General features: G+C 38.1%; 1 protein-coding gene across 1 annotated transcript in view; it reads right to left on the reverse strand.

Moving 5' to 3' along the window:
- Positions 1-17,431: 17,431 nt before the first annotated feature.
- Positions 17,432-18,860, reverse strand: part of TRPC6 (transient receptor potential cation channel subfamily C member 6) — an 84,226-nt gene continuing 82,797 nt past the window's right edge. Inside the window, exons 11-12 of the mRNA XM_062514470.1 lie at positions 18,375-18,450; positions 17,432-17,583 (exon numbers count right to left, since the gene is read on the reverse strand). Of these exons, the coding sequence (XP_062370454.1) occupies positions 17,432-17,583; positions 18,375-18,450 (228 nt within the window). The remainder of the gene's footprint in view (positions 17,584-18,374; positions 18,451-18,860) is intronic.

Here is an 18,860-nt window from a genome sequence, read left to right on the forward strand (position 1 = left end):
AAGTGTCTTATGTTGGTTCCTGTTGGTTCCAGGTCAAGTTGGATTGGAGGGCTCACAGAAAAAGTGTAGAACACAATGGAATAATGGCTCTAAATATAGCTTCAAGGAGAGGCTAGGCCGTACAGCAGGAGATGTATTTGAAGGAAATAATCTGTACCAGTACAGGAATATTGAGAAGGACAACAAATTAAGTTAACTGGTGACATCAGTGCTAGGGAAATCTCCAGCTGTCCTTCCCATGGTCACCAGTAGTGCCTGGAAGGAGGCTCAGTGGCAGCTGGTTTGGCTTCCACACTGTTTCTGCATCCTTCACCTTCTTCATCACCCAAAACAGAAGGGAAACACAGAAGATTGTCTGCACTGCACCACTGAAGTTGTTAAGTGGAGACAAGTCTTTCTTCTCTTTACCTGGGCAGAAAATACTCCAACCTAAACAGGAAACTCCATGAATGCTTCACTGCTGTTGCTGTCAAGCTGTTACTGTGAATTTCACAGGTATGCTCAGCTGCTGACAGAAGAGCAGATAGTGGATCTGGTTATTTTAGGCACTTGGAGATCCCAGACATTAACCGAGCAAAGGTTCATGATAAGAGTTTGAGTTTTATAAGAAAGAGACTTGTAGATCAGCAAATTCTTTCAGGAAGAGGATGGCACTAGATCAGTTTTACAAATGAGAAAAGATCACTTGGAGAGTTTTTGTAATATGGTATTGTATGTATTTTGTATGTAACTTACATACAAAAAAATTGTATATAATCATAAATGTTGTAAGCTTACCCCTCCATTTTTACTGTGCTGATGGAAATATTATTTCAAGCTGCTTTTTAAAGAGAAGCCTTGAAAGATTTCAAAATTCATGATGCATCCCTGCAACAAAGCAGCTAAAAAAACTCCACTTTGATTTTAGTGAAGTTATTGCGTAGATAATTACACCTGAATGAGATAAGTGGTCCACAGTCCTGCCCAAGACTTCACTTGGTCTCTCCAGGAACTGTTGAGCATTTCCAACTTAGAAACAAAGCAGGAATACATTCTCTTTAAATCCAGCCAGAAGCTGTGAGAGCCTCAAGCAGCATGTAGCAGTGCTCACCACTGTGCAAAGCCACTATGTAAATGTGTGCAAACAGCTGCCATCCCTTTAACTTAGCACAAAACCTTGGACATCTCAGATGCTGAAACAGGAGCATGGCCAGCTGCAAATCCTCCTTCAGGCAGCCAGAGCAGTGTTAACTCACTGCAGCCTTGTAAGGGAATAGAGGAGTTCCTTGGGCAAGCTGGGCAGCAGCATCATCAGACCTCTCACAAAACCTGATTTATGTGCAGCAAGCTCTGAGCCTGACAAGGTGAAGAACAGCAGGACCCAGCTGAAGTTAATGTTGTGATACCAGGGAATAGCTTTCCCTGGGCTCAGGAAGGTCCTCAGGCATCAATTCTGAAAAAGAGCAGAGTATTAATTTCAGGATGGCCCTTTCTCAGATCTGGCAGAGACAGCAGAGCCCCTGGAAGGCAGGCTAAATGCAGAATCATATGTACAAATTAGAGGAATTGTCTGGGGAAAACTCCAAAGAGGATATTATTCAATTACAATGTGAACAGAAATCTACATTTGTCTGCAGAATCCTTCTGGAAGCAACTGAATAGATAGGAATTCTGCTCAAAAAAATTGTATCCAAGGGTTACAGTAGATCAGGAATTAAATTAATGCCACCTGTGACATGATCACAAGAAAGAGACTAGCACAATCTGAAGGCGAGCTTGTAAGATAAAGTCATATTACAGCTTTGTTTCATGTTGGCAGGACCTCAGGTGGACAACTACCATGAGACAAAAAAAATCAGAAGAAATTTCTTAAGTGAGAAATGTCTAAAAAACATGACTTTTGAGGAAAAGAATTGTGGTTCAGATTGAAAGAGTAGTCTGAAATGACAATTACCCTCGAATGCATGGAGACTGTGGCAAAGAGGAAGAGAATAATATGCTCTGATCAGTCCTGGGACAATATGGCCTGACCATGTAGCAAAAAAACTTCAGATAGCTTTACAGACAGTAGACCCAGTGTCCGGGTTATGGTTGCCATGGTTGCCATCATCTCAGATCTTAAAAGCAAAATATTTTAAATGAGACAAGGTATTTATAAAACTGATCCCATGTCAGGATGAGGGGTGAACTTCCAGTCTATGAGTTTTTACAAGACCAGGCTGAGTCCTGAGTGCTTTTTTTGACCCATCAATGCTGACAATAATTTAAAATACTTTCAAGTTTTGTCTTTCAGAATATGCTGTTTTAAGGCAAAGCTGATGAGCAACACAGCACATAACAATTGTGTGGGAATCTGAGGTCACTGGAGTAGATTTTTAGTAGATATCAAAGACTTTTTCCAGTCATATTCCCACTGAACTCTTCAGACGCTTGTGATTGTCCTTACAGATTTCAGAGAAAAATATAATGCCTATATTCACCCAGAGAGAAGCAAGAGCTGGTAAGAATTCTAGAGGAGGTATGGAAATTTGAAATCAACATTTTATTTCAAATTCTTGCATTCTTTTGTCTCCTCCAATAAGGCCAAAGAAAATACATGAACAGAAAACAAATTAGACAGAGGAAATAAACCTCCCTATTTCTGTCTTATGACTTCTCTTACCAGGCTTTGAGAAGGATTGCTGATGTAACTGCCAGCAATTCTCTCATCCTAGCCCCAGAAAATTGCTTTTTTTAAAAGATACTTTAGATATTTGAAGAAATTATGGGATTGGAACTCCAGATGAGAAGAAACATGCTCCCACTTGAATTTTCAGTTGCCATATATCCAGCAGTTCTTTTAGAGTGAGCTCAAAATGTAACCAATTCAGTGCCCAAAATATGGAGTCAGTTGGTTTTAATGACATCTCTGACAACAAAAAAGAAAAAAAGGATTTATTTTTTAACTGTAGATTAATTTTTTCTCCTGGAATTTGGCCTTTAATTTCTGATTTCTAGTGGAAAAAAAAAAAAGAAAGTTAGGACTCTGTTTCTGAGATTTAACCTATATTAAAAGCACATCACCATTTCAGGTCTAGAAGACAGATATATTTTGCTAAACCCTTTTCTCACAGAAGGCTAAATTCATAGTTCATTCAGCTCACACTGTAAAGGACAAATGCTTCCTTTTCCTGGTCTGGATTAAACACAAAGTGAAAATTCTCCTATTTTAGCATTGAAAACCATCGAAGTAAGTGCAGTGATTTTTAATCAGAGTATCATGCCCTAATACTTTGAGATCAGTAGACATTTGATTACACTCAAAGGGTTATTTGTACATGCATGCATGCAAATATGTGTATTTGTATAGAATTGTATGTAAAATTGTCCTTATACAAATATAGATGCAGATACTCATAAACAAATTGCATTGTATAGATACATACATACAGAGAATATATATGTTACATATTCACAGTGTATTGTATATTTCTTGAAAATACAAATTTCTAAATATATAAGTTATGTAAGAAGATGAGGAGGAGGTTAGAAAGGAAGTTTGGAAAAAGTGAACTTTTTCCAGTAAGGAATTTGATATAATATAAAGTTTCTGACCCTTGCTATACAAAAGCAATAGGAAATAGCTCTAGTCAAGAGGAGGAAAAAAGTTTCCTACTGACATAAAGAGTCATAATAAACCTTCACTCTCCTACTTCTGTCTATTCTAATCATTTTCAGGGAAAAAACATAGTGCTTCTAGAGCACTGGTAAGTTGTCACTCAGACAGTCCTTTGCCATTTTGGTGCTTTCTGAGGTCAGACTCTAGTATCTTTATATAAAAGTGCAGTGAGTAATAATATGAATGAAAGCAATACCATTTTTAAAATGAAAATATACTTTTTTTGTCCTTATACCCAGTAAAGAGATCCAGAACATGGAAGTTTGGTGCAGAGCTTTGGACTGCTTGGGAGCAGCCCATAGAGGGGCAGCTGGAGCTCTGGGCAGTCCAGGGTGGATTTCTACAGGCAAACACTGCTCTGGGGGGGTCCTGTTGAGCAGTAAGGACACACAGATCCCTTCCCAACGCACTCCCAATACCAGAGGGGCTCTTCAGTGTTAGAAATCCAACAGCCATGAAGGCAGTAATGATAGTAGAAGCCTGTGGCAGCACCATGCCTTAGGCTACTCTCCAAGTAAACAGAGCTTATTACTGCCTTTAAAAGTAGGAAGATCCCTTTCTTCCCCAGCAATGAAAGCCTTCTAATGCCCTTTATTTTGCTTATCACAAAACACCAGCACTAAATACACACAAGTCAGCTCTGTCTCTTGGAGAAGAATCTGGCTGTTTATAGCTGTGGGGAGTGATTTAGTGTTTCCTTACTGAGCAGTGGTGTCATACAGAAAATATAGCAATGAGACATTCATGCCTTGATTTCCCTGAAAGGATTTTTTTTCCCAAAATTCCACCAGGCAAACTGATTTGGTCACTATTTTCCAGTGGGAGGACAAGTCCTTTATCATATACTTGTTCCATACAGCTCCCATCACTTAGGACTTGGAAAGCAACTGTGCAGACCTTATTGTCTATGTGCCCTCCCAAAAAGCTTTTAAAAACAAGAACATTTCCCAAAAGTAAATAGTGAAATGCATTTATGCTGCTCTTCTGAGTCGTCCTTATATCCCATATAATTTCCTAAACCTTCTTAACTGCAGTTAGATACAAAACTCCTGGGGAAAGATAAGTCACAAAGTTTGCTCAAAGGTCACCTGCTTGCTTGTTGCTTTCTGAGCCACAGTGTGTAGATTGAAGGACTGGCTTTAGTAAAAGTTGCTTACAAAAACAAAAGTGTTAAAAAAATTATTCAGCAATAAAGGCTGTGTTTTTTTCCAGGTAACTAGCAGTTTCAGCTCATCTTCTAGCAGGCATAGAAAACCTATGGTCAATTTACTCACATCACTCCTCTGCCTGCCAAGGCTTAAGAGCAAGGGAAGAAAATGAATAGACACAAGACCATGTCACATAATCATCACTTTTCTGCAGAATAAAACCCAGACACTGGAGTAATTCAACCCTCATGACCTTGCTAGGACTGGAGATGTGCCAGTTCCAAGAGAAGAAATTAGATATAAGACAAGTAAACGTAAGTCACAAGGACAGTGACCATTAAAATGAGATTTCATATGTATTAATGGGCAACAGCCAGTCAATTAGCAGGTGTGGGATGGCAAAGATGAGAAATACAAAGCCACAGCCTGACAGAACTGCAGTTTTCAGTGTCCACTATTGCAGCATGACCCCAGGAAATACATGCAGTCCAAAACCATGCAATGTGTTCAAGCTGTGCCACTGCTGTGGATCCCTGTGGCGCCTCAAGGTAGTGGGATGTGTGGCTGGAATGTTTTATTTTCTGTGAGTAAAATGAAGATAGCCTCTAGACTATTCTGCAATGAGAGCCATCTGTGACCCAGTCAACACGTCTAGCATGTGAGAGCCAAAAACATGGAGCTGAGGATTATATTCTCAATGACTCCTCTGTAAAGCCAGAGCAGATGAGAACTCGGGTGAGGACCTGAGAGGTGCACTGGTCCTGGTCCTCATGCCTTCTCCCACTGGGCCAGCCCAGGTTTACTGCCTGCAGGGGTCAGAGGACAGGGCCCTGCCGGGTCCCTGAGCTGTGATTGAGCTCCAGGGCTGCTGGGTCACGTTCCCTGTTCTATTTCCAAATATTATATATGCCCAAAGAGACCATTTACTCATGGGCTTCTCTCAGAAACTTCTGGCTCCATCCTGAATGAGAAAAATACAGCACAAGCCCTGTACAAAGCTACCACACTGGCTGGCAATTGGATTTGGGAAATATTTGCATCAATGAAAAAATATTGAATGAAAACAAATATCACAGCAAAACATCTTGTTGCTTTTGGTTTTTTTTTAAATAATAAATTTAATATAAATCCAGGAACGAAGAAGGAATCAAAAGACATTTATTATTTACCTATAACCTAATGAAGTTGATCCACAGCATTTAAGATAAAAAAAAAAATCCAACTCATTTGACCTTCTGCCATAAATCCAGAGCAGGTTCTCTGCTTCTCTCTCCCTCAGCTCTCTCAAGCCAAACAAGCTGTGTCAAACTGTCATCTCCTCACAGCTGTTCCAAAATTAATATCAAGCACTGATGACAAAAGGTTTGTTGACAAAAAAAAAAAAAAACGGTGCAAGGTAGGAAACAAGAGAAAATAATTTGGAGTTGTTTTTCTAGAAAGATAGATAATCTGAAAATTGGTAAATTAGTTTTCATGCTTGGGATCTTAGCCTGAGAACTGACAGTAGATATATTTTAAGACTTTAAGTTCCTATCTTCAGGGATTTAAAACATTTATAGTAAAGTCTACCTGGGGTGTGACTTTTTACAGACCTTCATTTTGGTGATATAATATCTTTCTAAAGAATTATTAAGACAATTTTCAAGGCAGCTTTCTAACACTATTGCATCAGATTAGAATAATATTATTTTTCTGCTACATACAAATTTCATAATCTGCAAGACTTTATAAGTAGGGATAGTCCCTGTTTGCTGGCCTGTATTGGTTTGTCTTTTTGGGGCTTTTGCTTGGCTGATTGTTACTTGGTTGTTTTCCCTGGCCAAGAAAATAAACAAATACTGTAAATCTGCTGTGTTTAAATGAGAGGGAACTGATTAATCATACACATAGAAGACATGCATAAAAAAATATTAAATTTCACAAATTCACCAAGGGAAAAGTGAAATGGTGAAATCTTAGATTTCTTGCATCCATTCTGGAACCCAAGCCAGAGGCTTGGGGTAAACATGGTCAGCCCAGAATCCCAAATAGTTGCTTTGTCTAAATATAGGTAACACATTCCATTACTGAGGCTTGTAAATGTTTTTAAATTTATCCATAATAATTGAAGACTTATAGAATTATAGTATATTTTAGTTTTGGAGGAAGTGAAACGATCATCTGGACCAGCCTCCTGGTCAAAGTTGAGCCAAACCCTGTTGTCTCAAAACTTTGTCCACTCAGTTTTTTAAAATCTGAGATTAAGACTATACAGTGTCTGTGAGCAGTCTGTGCCAGTATTTGAATGTGTCCAGTGGGAAAATACTTCCCCTAATATCTGACCCAGCTTTACTGTCTTGCACCTTGTGTCAATGGCCCCTTATTCTCATCGTGTGATCAAGATGTGCAACTGTAAATCTGAAATGGTTTCCACAGCTTTTGAGTATTTTTACTGCCATCATAGTTTCACTTGACCATCTGTTTTACAGGAAAGATTGTATGGGAATGCCCAATGCACTGTAAAAATCAGATAAGCCTGGTGTCTGCATGTCTAATAATATGCACATATGTGCTACACATATATAAATAACATTTGTGTATGTATAATCCATATGGATGTGTAGCATGTACAAGCATACACATAAACACGTCTGTGATGGGTGTACATTTACATGAACACACGTGTGTAAGGACAGTGCAAAGCCTGTTTTGTGCCCGTGTGAGCCTATTGCCAGCACTGCTCAGTGAGATGGGATCACAGGTTTGGCAGGGCTGTGCACAACCAGTCCATCACCTGCTTTTTAAGCAAACCCGGGACATTACTGCCCCAGCGTGGTGGATCGTGCTCTTGCAAGTGCCTTGAGAATTGCAGATCTAGAATTCACTGGATTTTTCTCACTTTGATCCTTAAAGTTTTACCACACCGATACAAATTTAAACAGAGTTTTGTTCGAATTTTCACGTCAGTTTCCCTGTACCTCAAATAATAGGGGTGCAATTAGACTAGGCAGCTCCAAAAGGGACATGATCTGCTTTTTGTTTGAGAAACCGTACATAAAAAAATGCTCAAACATACTGCAAATGAACAGCATCACTTCAACACAGATTGTTTAGAACATTTGCTGGAAGTCGTGCCTTCCTTGTGATTTCCTTCAGTTTGCTTAACCAGCTTGCTCATGCCTGGAGAGACCTCCTGGAGGCATTAACTCCCCTCTCACTGCATTTTCTCACAGATCCACATAACCTAAAGTATGTGCACTGAGAGGCTCTGGGCATCACTGCTGCCCATAGATGGCTGCAGTTCTGGCACCTGTATAGCTGATAAGGCCCTACTGTATCTGATTTATAGACTTTCAGACCAATCTGTTTGTCCTGAGTGAGCCCTATGAAGCCAAATGACAGTACTGTGAGCATTGCAACAGTGACCTCGGGCCAGGAGAACATCATATTCCCAGGTCAGGTCCATATGCACTTTAGCTAGGAATAATCTTGAACCAATATTGATGGTGTGTATGGGCTCAGTCAGCCTCCATGCCTGGCTTTTTCTTAACACTTTCATCCAAACAGTCTCAGTGGGAGGCAGGTTTCAGCTGGCATGAAGGCTTGGTGCTCATCCTTGCCAGGCCGGTTACAGACACAATGCCAGGAAGATGCAGCTCATGACTGCAGAGGTAGAGAGAGCCACCAGACCATTGGGGGCTCATGAGTTTTATTTATAGTGATGCCCAGCCAGGGCATCCATTGCATTCAACTGCTTTTACAGCCTGAGGGTCAATATGGAATAAAATATGAACTGGGATATAGGGCTTGAATTTTATAGGGCTGCAACCTGCTGAAGGGGATTTATCTATGTTACAGTTGTTTACAACCATTTGTAGTGCTGCAGATAACTTCTCCCAGCAGAAAGTGGGCTTTTAAGGTCCATTTGTAATGCTCAAAACCTTTTATACTGTAAACAAGAAATAAGAATTAGGACAGTGGTTCTGACTTCCATAGTTCGGTTTCCTCAGACAAGTGCATTTCTTTTGTGTTTCCTCTTGGTTTTGTAGAAAGATTCCTGAAAACTTGATGCAGTAAACTGAATTAGTCATACATTCATAAATGCACCACACAAAGATCGATCCTTTATATTATAATAATTACTGAATCAGTCATTCTATTTCCTAATTATTAATTCAAACCTCTGGCCACAGTACAGAGTTTATGTACCAAGGCACTGCTGTGGGACAGTATAGTTCTCAAGCTCACTTGGAAGTGTTATTAAGGAAAAGAGTAGAAGGAATGTGGAAATTACATTAAAAATTACATGCTGTTAAAATATTTGCTTTATTGGCAAAGGAATGATACTTTGTGCATTTTTGTACCCAGTTAAGACATTTACAGGGGCAAACTTAGCAGAAGATAGAGTTTAATGGGACTGCTGCAGACCATGAGTGTGCAGCAAGAGTGAATGTTGTTCTCATAAACTGAAGAAAATGTGATTGATATACTTCTGAAAAAGAAAAAAAAAACCCAAACAAAACATTGCTGCAACTTAGCTAAGTTGAGAAGTTGGCTTTTCCTGTTGTTCACAGAGGGACACCCCCTACCAGTGGGCACATTTTTGTCTAGGAAATAATTATATGTTTAAATCTCCTGACATATCTTGTGAACCATAAACCTCAGGAATTGCTAGAAGTTGTTTTTCAGACAGCCACTGCCATTTCAGCTGTATTGGAACTATTCCTAGGTTTTGTTTTGCATTTTTCTGGGGACTAGAAACTTAAAATAGTCACTGAACTTTGTCATCAGAGATTGCAGGCTGGTTCTTGCTGGGCTCTGGGAGCCTACCCACAGTCCTGCAGGGACTTCACTGTAACTCAGTCCCCATTGTTATGGCTCCCTCTTGTTCCCCCTTACCTACCAAGTCACCTGAACTAAGAAATACCTGAGGTTTCATTTGAAGACTAACTTCTCCATGTTGTCTTTACCTTTGCTATTGGACAGAATTTACTTTAGACAAGCAAATACATGTCTGTATCACACAGAATAGGGTGCATATAGATATTTTTCAGTCCCATTATAAATTTAATTAAAACTGCTTAGGTGTACAGAAGGAAAATTCACTCTAAATTACTGGAATGGATTAATTTGAGAGTCTGCAAAGTCTGGAGTAATAGCTCTTCTACAATGTATCCTGTGAATGCAAACACAATTCGCCTGCCAGAAATTCCAAGTTTTCTTTGCTATAGTCTATTAAAAAGATAGATATCTAATACCATCTCTCATCTTCTGATCTGCATCCTGAGGTCTGCAAGTACACAGAGAGCTTTACCCTTTGCTGCATCAACTGATGGTGTTCATTGTGCATGGAGGAATCCCAGGATGACAAACTCTTGGCTAGGAGCTGTTGGCTGAGCTAGAACACCACCATAAAATTTATAGAAAATGAAAATGATTATTTGAAATATGTTTATTTTAGTTAAAGTTGAATTCCTGCCTAAACCAATTATTTAAACCAATAAACCTAAAAATAAATGGGTAACCTTAATAATTTACTTTTCAAAAGAAGTGTTAGATGACAGGAAGAGATAAGTGAACAGAAATCGTTTATTGGGAGGCATGTTATGTTAACCTTGCAGCTCCTAAGACTTCTTCCAATTTTTTCAATTTTTTTTTTTCTGGAAGAACTGGAATTATTAGTACCAGAGCTACTGCAGTACACTGATTGCAGTTCTGCAGCTCAGATACTCCTCTCTATATGAAATCAACCAAAAGAAATATATGCACTTCAAGTCATTTCAAGTAAGCCTGACAACAGGATCATCTGTTAAAAATAATTTTCTTTCTTTTCAACAATAATATGTAAGTTTATTGGCCTATCAAGCTTCTAAGATAACCCTAAGGACCATGGCATGCCACCATCCTATGAGATGATATTGGAGAAGGGAGGTGAGGACACCTCACTGGGATCAACATGGATCCAGTCCCCAAAACCATCTCCTTCATGATAAATTTTGGCTGGTGATTAGAAAATTCACCTGCATGTAATAAAAATATCTCAGTGTTTGCCTAATGCAACAATTTAATTTGGGGTTTAATGAATAATATTTCTGTTAAGCTGTTAAATCTACTGGAACTACTGGATTTTATAGTCTAAAGACAAGTGTTATAGGTGTTAAATTGCAATATTCACTAATTATTTAAAATCTGAGTTTTACAAAAGTACTCTGTTTGAAGCAGTGAAAACATCTGCAGAGAAGAGCACTTGAAATATGTTTATGTGCCAGTGCTATCAATTCTTGTTAGCTCAGTACTCCATGGAGGCCTCACTGCTGACCCAATAAGGGATTTAAACCTTCTACAACAGCTTGGGCCAAGGCTGTGCCTCTATTTAAAGCAAATATGTACCTCTAAAACAACATTCAGAGTTTTCAGATACTAGGAGGGGAGCCTAGATGGCTTACTGTAACGTGTGCTGTGGGTATTTAATCAGAAGGGACAAAATTTGCAGACAGATGGAACATTCAAGAGTGAATACAGGCTAACTTGCAACATCAGAAGAAGCAAAGGCACTTTGGGAATGATTTTGTCTTTATTTCTTTCCAGACTTATACCAAGAAATATTTCTCGCTACAGCCAGGGCTGTTTTTTAACACTTTTGATGGTAATAAGTCAGTGGCCTCCTGAGGGCAAGACAGAAGCCTCTGCTGAAGGATTGCAGCTGCTGATATTGCTGTACCAGGCAGTTTAGTTTCCTCAAATAAAATTTGATGTCCACTTAAGAGGGAAGTAACTCACAGAATTCTAAAATGATGCTGACAGATTCAAACACAAGGTAATTTCTAGAAGAAACATTTTCCTTTGAGAAACAGAATCACCATGTCAGGAGAGACCATATATGCTCTAGCACAACCACATGAAGCAGTCTTGAATCTTACTGCTAACATGATTTGATAGCAACCTGATATTGTACCTTATCTTCTGTTCACCAGAAACACTTGCCCGTGCTGTATGTATTTTAAAAAATTCACTGTGTCACTGATATTTCTCCATTCAAAAGTGAGGATGTTGTGACCCAGCTGCGGAGCCTCAGTTTGCCATTAGGAGATGGGGGGACTGAATAAATTGGGCTACAGACAGGAAAGACTCAGTGAGTGTCTCAACTGGAACTTTTAGAACTGCAGCTCTAAAGAATAAGCCCACAGCAGTGCCTTTTGAATGAAGACATAACTGATGAAATCCCATGGGTTTTCTCTATTGATTGCATCATTGTAGTTTCGGTGAAGTTACACAAAATCTTCTTTGAGAATAAGAAAATACTCCCTTTGAGAGAGAACTGAAGTTTTCTCTTCTTCAATTACTCAAACTACTTATTTGAGCATGCTGACATCAATGAGTATTAATTTTCTCCTGGCATAAATGAAGAAGCTGAAGAACAGAGACTTGAGCTGGTTTAACAAGGGTCATAGGAAATTACATTTATTTGTATTCAAGAGTGAGTAGGTTTTGCCTACAAACAAAAAGTTCTTGGACTGGTTGTCACTTTGTTTATGCCCTTTGTCCTGTGAAAACCTATGAGAATTTACTTGTTTATAAAACACAAACATAAAAATTGTATAAAAGTGTTCATATATAAAAGGGCATAAAAATATTGCTATAAACATTGATAATGATTTTTCTGCTGCATTTTTCTTTGCCTACAATATGAACTGATCTTCTTCACTTACTTTGATTGGAGTTCCATTGATTAAAGGAGCAAAGTGTAAATGTCAAGGAGCTGAATCACAGAATATTCAAAAGCTTAAAACAAAACCAAATGCTACTAAAATACAATTTCTTGGATAGAGAAAGTGCTGAAAATTTGTACTTTTTGATCCCTACTGCAGTGTCATATGGTGACAAGACGGTGACAGGAACAGAAAGAGGAACAGGAAACATGGCTTTTTGCAAAAATTAATACAAGAGTACAAATGTAATTTTTTTTGCTGTAACTCACACACCAGGGAAGAACAGTGAATTGGATCCCCTGGCCTTCTAAAAGCATGGAACTTAAGGTACACAACTCAGCCTTGAATAACTTTTCTTTTGATATGAGCTTCTGAAGCACAAGTAGTTTCCCAAGAACAAACTTTTTGATTTCTATTTTCCACAAGCCACATTAAAATTTAAGCAGGGACATAATTGCTTAGATAGATTATTCACCCAAGGCAGTTTCTACCAAATTTGAAAAAGCGTTAAATATTTACATGAAAAATTATCAATTTATATTACAAGGACAAGTTCTTCTGTTCTGCAAATGAGTACACTTGCAGATTATATGGTTTGTAATGTATTAATTATAATGTTCAGATACAAATTTCAAGCCTGAGGGAAATCTCTAAGAAGCAAATGCAAGATTTTGTTACACTAAACTGCATTTTGGGACACAGCAGTCATGAGAACACGTTCTTAGTAAATTACATGATACAGCTGCTACATAGCTGAAGTACTGCCAAGATCAAGCTATGTATTTTAAGGTTTGAAAACATATTGAAAATATATGCACACCCCAATGTACTAAAACATGGCATAAACTTCTCTTTATCATAATGGTCCTGGTTTGTCAACAAGAATTTAGTTGCCATGTGCTCTGTAAAAGAGTTTTTCTCATGTTTGTGATAGATTTCATTAATGTGTGGTTCTGTTTATGCCTACTCACAGTAACACTAATGAAGAAGGGAAAAATGAAATATTGGTGTGGAGTAAAGGACCCTACTCATGCATCATCCCTGGGGGATGGGCTGGATTCTTCTGAAGGCAAGTTAGATCCTGCTCCTCTCAGTGACTGTTCTCATCATTTCAAACACTTCCAGGGAGATGATAATTTGTGATGGTCCTGAGCTGCTCTGCTGATTTCTGACAAGGGGGAACTTCTCAAACTTCAATAGAAATGTTGCTAACAGCTACAGTGGATTCTCCTGAGCAGCAGGAGATAAATGTTCTTCTACTATATGACTCATCTGGGATACTTGTCTACCTTAAGATGATACAAAATCATGCCTTTGACCATTTCTATCCATTGAATACAAAGAAGGACTAGACAAGCTCAGCTGCATGTGTCTTCATGGCTGTCATCTAAAATCAGAAGAATCTGTAGATGCCACTTCTAAAATCAGTAGCATTCATTGGCTTGGCCTGTCAGTGCTCTAAAATACAGTGTAATGCAACAGATTTTTACCCGGAATGTTGGAATTTTCATTTGAAGTCCTGCAGCTTTTTCTTAGCATCTGTCACTGTAAATCTTGGATCCCTTAGGCTTGCATCGCACGATTGGTCTCTAATAAAATTTCCATGGTGTATAAAGCTTTTTCTCAATATTTAGATGTGATTTTGTTTCAACCAGAATTGTGTGAGAAATCCTTGAATATACATTGATTTGGGGATTTTCTTACTTCATTGTCTTCTTATCTTTCCCAAGTCCTTCCATACCTTTTAGTGAAATTCATTTGGGTGAACAGAAAGGAGATTCTCTAAGGGATGACAAAATCTATTCACCATATTTCATAATTCAAGTTTAAGAAATACACAGGGGAAAAAACTTATAAATAATATAAAGGCAATACTTAATAGCAGGTCTGGTTTAGATGTGAAAGCTGCTGGTACAGAAATGGAAGAAACAATTAAGTAGGTAGCAAGACTAGCTTATTATCCTAATAATTCACAAAAAAATCTGGGAATATTTCCTCATCAAATTATTGTTTTATTAGAAAACAAAAGGAGAACTATGTAAGGTGAAAATTACCTGTTACTGCGGATGTTCTGAAACATCTAGCATCAGACACAGTTACAGGAGACAAAATACTTGCCCTTGAGTCTAATGAAGTATGGAAAGACCCTTGTTCCTTTTGTGAAATGTTTTTTTAGTATTAGTGTTGTTAGGAAATGAAAGTTTTTTTACCAGTCTTCCAAGCAGGAGCAGCCAAAGGTTCCCAGTGAAATACCAAAATATTCACACAATGGATCACAAAGGCATTTTTGGTCTGGGAGATTTAATTATTTTAATCAGGATAATATATTTGGTATTGTGCTCATTTTAAATACTGTTTTGCTTGTCACACTACATTTGGCAATAGATCTTTTCAAATATATTTAACAAACTGTTCCATGTTTATATGAGTAATAACTACATATAAAATATCTTCAATGATTAAAAAAATCCATATACATTTTCTTAATGAAATACAATATATACATTACGTTCTCATAGTTTTAAGGTACATCAAATTTGGGGTTTAAAGAAATTCACAGTGTACATTTTACCTCTGTAATAAAAATCTTCACTTTGAAAGTGCCTGGATCTCAAACTGTGTATAAGCATTTCCTTTCATTGGGTTTATGGAGAATGAGGGTTTACCATCAACAAGCACTACAGCAGATCCAAATTGTGTATTACAATGACCAAAAATTAAGACTTCTGATTACTGAAAGTGAACACTGACTGTCTCTGTAACCTCAGATTCTGACCAACAGATTTTCTGAAGAGCTTCTTTCAGATGGAAGATGTTCTTCCAGCAGCATGGTCTCTAACGCAGACATTCAGGGAAGCTGAATGAACTGCCCACTTTTGTTTCAGAAAACCAGGCTCAAAATTCTCAGGTGGAACTCAAATGCCAGAGGCCAGTCCTGGCCAAGGGAGATGGCCAGGAACCATCCAGGAGCCAAGATGCAGTGAAGTTACTGTCACACTGCCTTTCAGCCTGAGGTCGCACCAATTGCCTTGCTCTACTTTGAATCCTCTCTTTCCTTCTTCCCCCTCAGAGGAAGAAGTCGTAGAAGTTTCCAAACCCTGAGTTCATTACACCTGAGGCCCACAGGACACACATTGTTCCCCATGATCCATTTGTGGCTAAACTTTTGTGCCAAGCACTTCCTCCAAAGCATGACAAACACTCGGGGCAGGCTGACCTCAGTCTCCTACCTCCACCTGTCTCCAAGTGATTTCAAAACCCATTCTAATATATGGGTTTTTTTCCCTGAAAATACACAGTGATTCCATCAACAATTTTTTTAAAAAGAACTATCAATAAATCCAGATGGAAACTAATCTAGACCCATTAAAAATAATCTCCAGCCTAAAAGGGAGAGGCAGAAACATTCTAATACATTCCACAGTAAATAAGTTTCACAAAGCTAATTTTAAAACAATTAATGACAAGCCTTTTTAAGTGTTGTTTCATAAAGTCTTTTACAGGTGTGTTATACACCTTGATGCCATCTTATAATTTTTCACAGCCCTTTCACTAATCTCAAAAAAAAAAGCTTAAAGAGAAGCAGAGATGCCCAATGTAATGTAGGTTTATAACACTTCCAGAATTAGTGACTGTCCAAAGAGAGAAAGACAAATTACTGTATCAACAAAGAGAAAAATTACATGGAATTTATGCTGTTTCTATCTGTCCTGCATGGACATGATTACACAACAAACAGCCAGATGGAGCATGGGATATCTCCTCTGCAGTTTAACAGAATGAGATTTTAATTACTGCAGTGGGCAGGGTGAAAGAGTTGGAGCTTTCCTTACCCCATGGAGTGAAGATTCTTTAATAAAAGAGTGCCAAGGAATGCAGCACAAGAGCTGAGCTTTCACCAGTGGAAAAATGGCCAAGGGATGCTAATCCATAGAAGATAAGATTTAATGTTTTTTTGTAAAAAGATTGTTTTGTTTGCTATCTATATATCTGAAGAAAATTTAATCATTTAAACAGGTTTAACATAGAGAAATATGGTCCCCCATGTATGACATTCCCAGAATTCAAAGAGAAGCTTGCACCTGGCATTTTAGTATCTTCCACCTCAAATAAAATTGTTACATTCAAACCCCTAACCTGCAGGTTGTGAGATTCAGTTCAAGACATATAAAAGCTAGAGAACTTGAGAATTCTGAAACAGATTGGAACATCAAGGGTTAATTATTTTGGATTAAAGGTTTTCTTCCAGCCTCCCAGCCTCAGAAATAGCTTTTTAATAAACTTGGTGAAAAATATTTCTTTCTTAATGCACTAACTCCCATTGGAACCTAGGTACCTTGCAGTATTAGTCCAGTGCTGAGAGGGATCAGTAGGGAAAAGTACAACACAGTGCTCTGAGTGTCCTCATATCTACCTCTACATGGAAACGTTCATAAGTTTATTTTAATATCCTACACATTTTTAAGAAAGGCAATTAGCTTTTACATACTTTTTTGCTAGTTGGGAATGTTGGAAAAATTAAATAGATTTTGATAGATGCATATCTGCAAAAAGTCTGGATTTTTCTCTTTTGCTTCGGTAAAATATATGTAAGAATACTTACAAAAGGAAATTTGCAAAAAATAGACAGTTAACATAGGAAAAGTTTAGATCCATGCTTTCAATCTTTCTTTAATGGACTTATCAAGATTCCACTGGAATTCTAGAAGAGGTAAATTGAGTATTTAAATTATCTCAGATCAACTATTCTTCAGCAGATATAAAGAATAAATACCTTTACTGAAGTGGTCTGGCCTCCCTACTGCAGACATAGAGGATTTTCCACTGTGTTTTTTTTCAATAAAGAATTGAAATGATTTAATTTCTGAATATTTTTTAGAAATGTGAGCTAGATTTGAGGAAAACAGAAATATGGCTTTAAGTGAATTGTTAACATTCTGTTGTGTATCTTGTTTCGGTTATCTCTTGCCTTCTTCTTCCTTAGAGTCAAGTGACAGTTTTTCCCCAAGTTTCCTTATAAGTTCTGCCAGATCCTCAGAATTCTGAGATTTTTCCTCCAGGAGTTCATACCGGAGACTTGAGATGTCCTGTTTAATTTCCTTCAATTCACCTGTAACAGGTTTTAAAAGATCACAGTATTAAGAAACAAAAGGAAAAAAAACCCCAGCATATCCAAATATCTCATAATTATGATGGGGTTTTTTTTTTCTGTATTTCTTTTTTGAAATAGAAGAAGTAAACATTCTGCTGCCTACTGGTGAATCATAAGATAGTCTGAGTTGGAAGGGACGATCGAGTCCAGCTTTTAAGTGAATGGCCCACACAGGGATTAAACCCAAATCTTGATTTTATTAGCACCATGCTCTGAGCAGCTGAGCTAACCCCAGTGGAATGGTGCCTTGGGGATAGAAATATGAAGATGCAGTTCAGGAATCAAACAAATCTGAATGCAAAAGTGTGAGAGACCGTAAATTCATAAAACTCACACAATCTATTTAATGGAAGATGCTGCTCTGCTGCAGGAGAGATCACAGATTCATAGTCACAAAATCATCTGGGTTGGGAAAGACCTCTAAAATCACTGAATCCAGTCATCAATCCACCACTGCCCAGCCCACCACATCCTTAAGGAACTAGATGATCTTTAAGGGCTCTTCCAAACCAAACTATTCTATGATTCTGTTATTACTAGATGTAGCAAGGCATTTTAAAGCTTTTCAGATCAGTGATAGTTTCTGATGGGTAGGAAGAGATAGAAATCACATCTCCTCTTCAATAGCACGTTAATTTTACCTCTTGCACTTGTAAACATGTCAGGTGGATTAAGTATTTTGGAAATATGTAACCACTTCAGTTTATTTTGATTCTCTGATGAAACATACAATCCATCAACATACTCACCTTCATTGACTTCATCACTTTCCTTATCTATCTGAGCTTTCAACACATATCTTTTAATAAGACGTTTCATTATTTTCTGCAGAGAAGAAAGAAAGAAAGAAAGAAAGGAAAAAATAGTTTTCTTAGCTGGACTAGCATTGTTATGACATTTCAAAGTAAGAGCTGATGTCCTGGTTTCAGCTGGGGCAGAGTTCATTTTCCTTTAAGTAGCTGGTGCAGTGTGTGTTTTTGATTTAGTATGAGAACAATGTTGATAACACACAGGTGTTTTAGTTATTGTTGAGCAGTGATTACCCAAAGGTGAAGAGTTTTCAAGGCCTCATGCCCTGCTGCCGAGAAGGTGCACGGGAAGTTCAGAGGGAGAATGGTTGGGACAGCTGAACCAAGCTGGCCAGAGGAATATTTCATATCGTAGAGCATCATGCATCATGCTCAACTGGGGGAGGCTTGGCCTTGAGGGGTGATCATTGCTCTTCTATCTCTCCC

This window comes from Cinclus cinclus, chromosome 2 (assembly GCF_963662255.1).
Source record: "Cinclus cinclus chromosome 2, bCinCin1.1, whole genome shotgun sequence".
NCBI classification, from domain to species: Eukaryota; Metazoa; Chordata; class Aves; order Passeriformes; family Cinclidae; genus Cinclus; species Cinclus cinclus.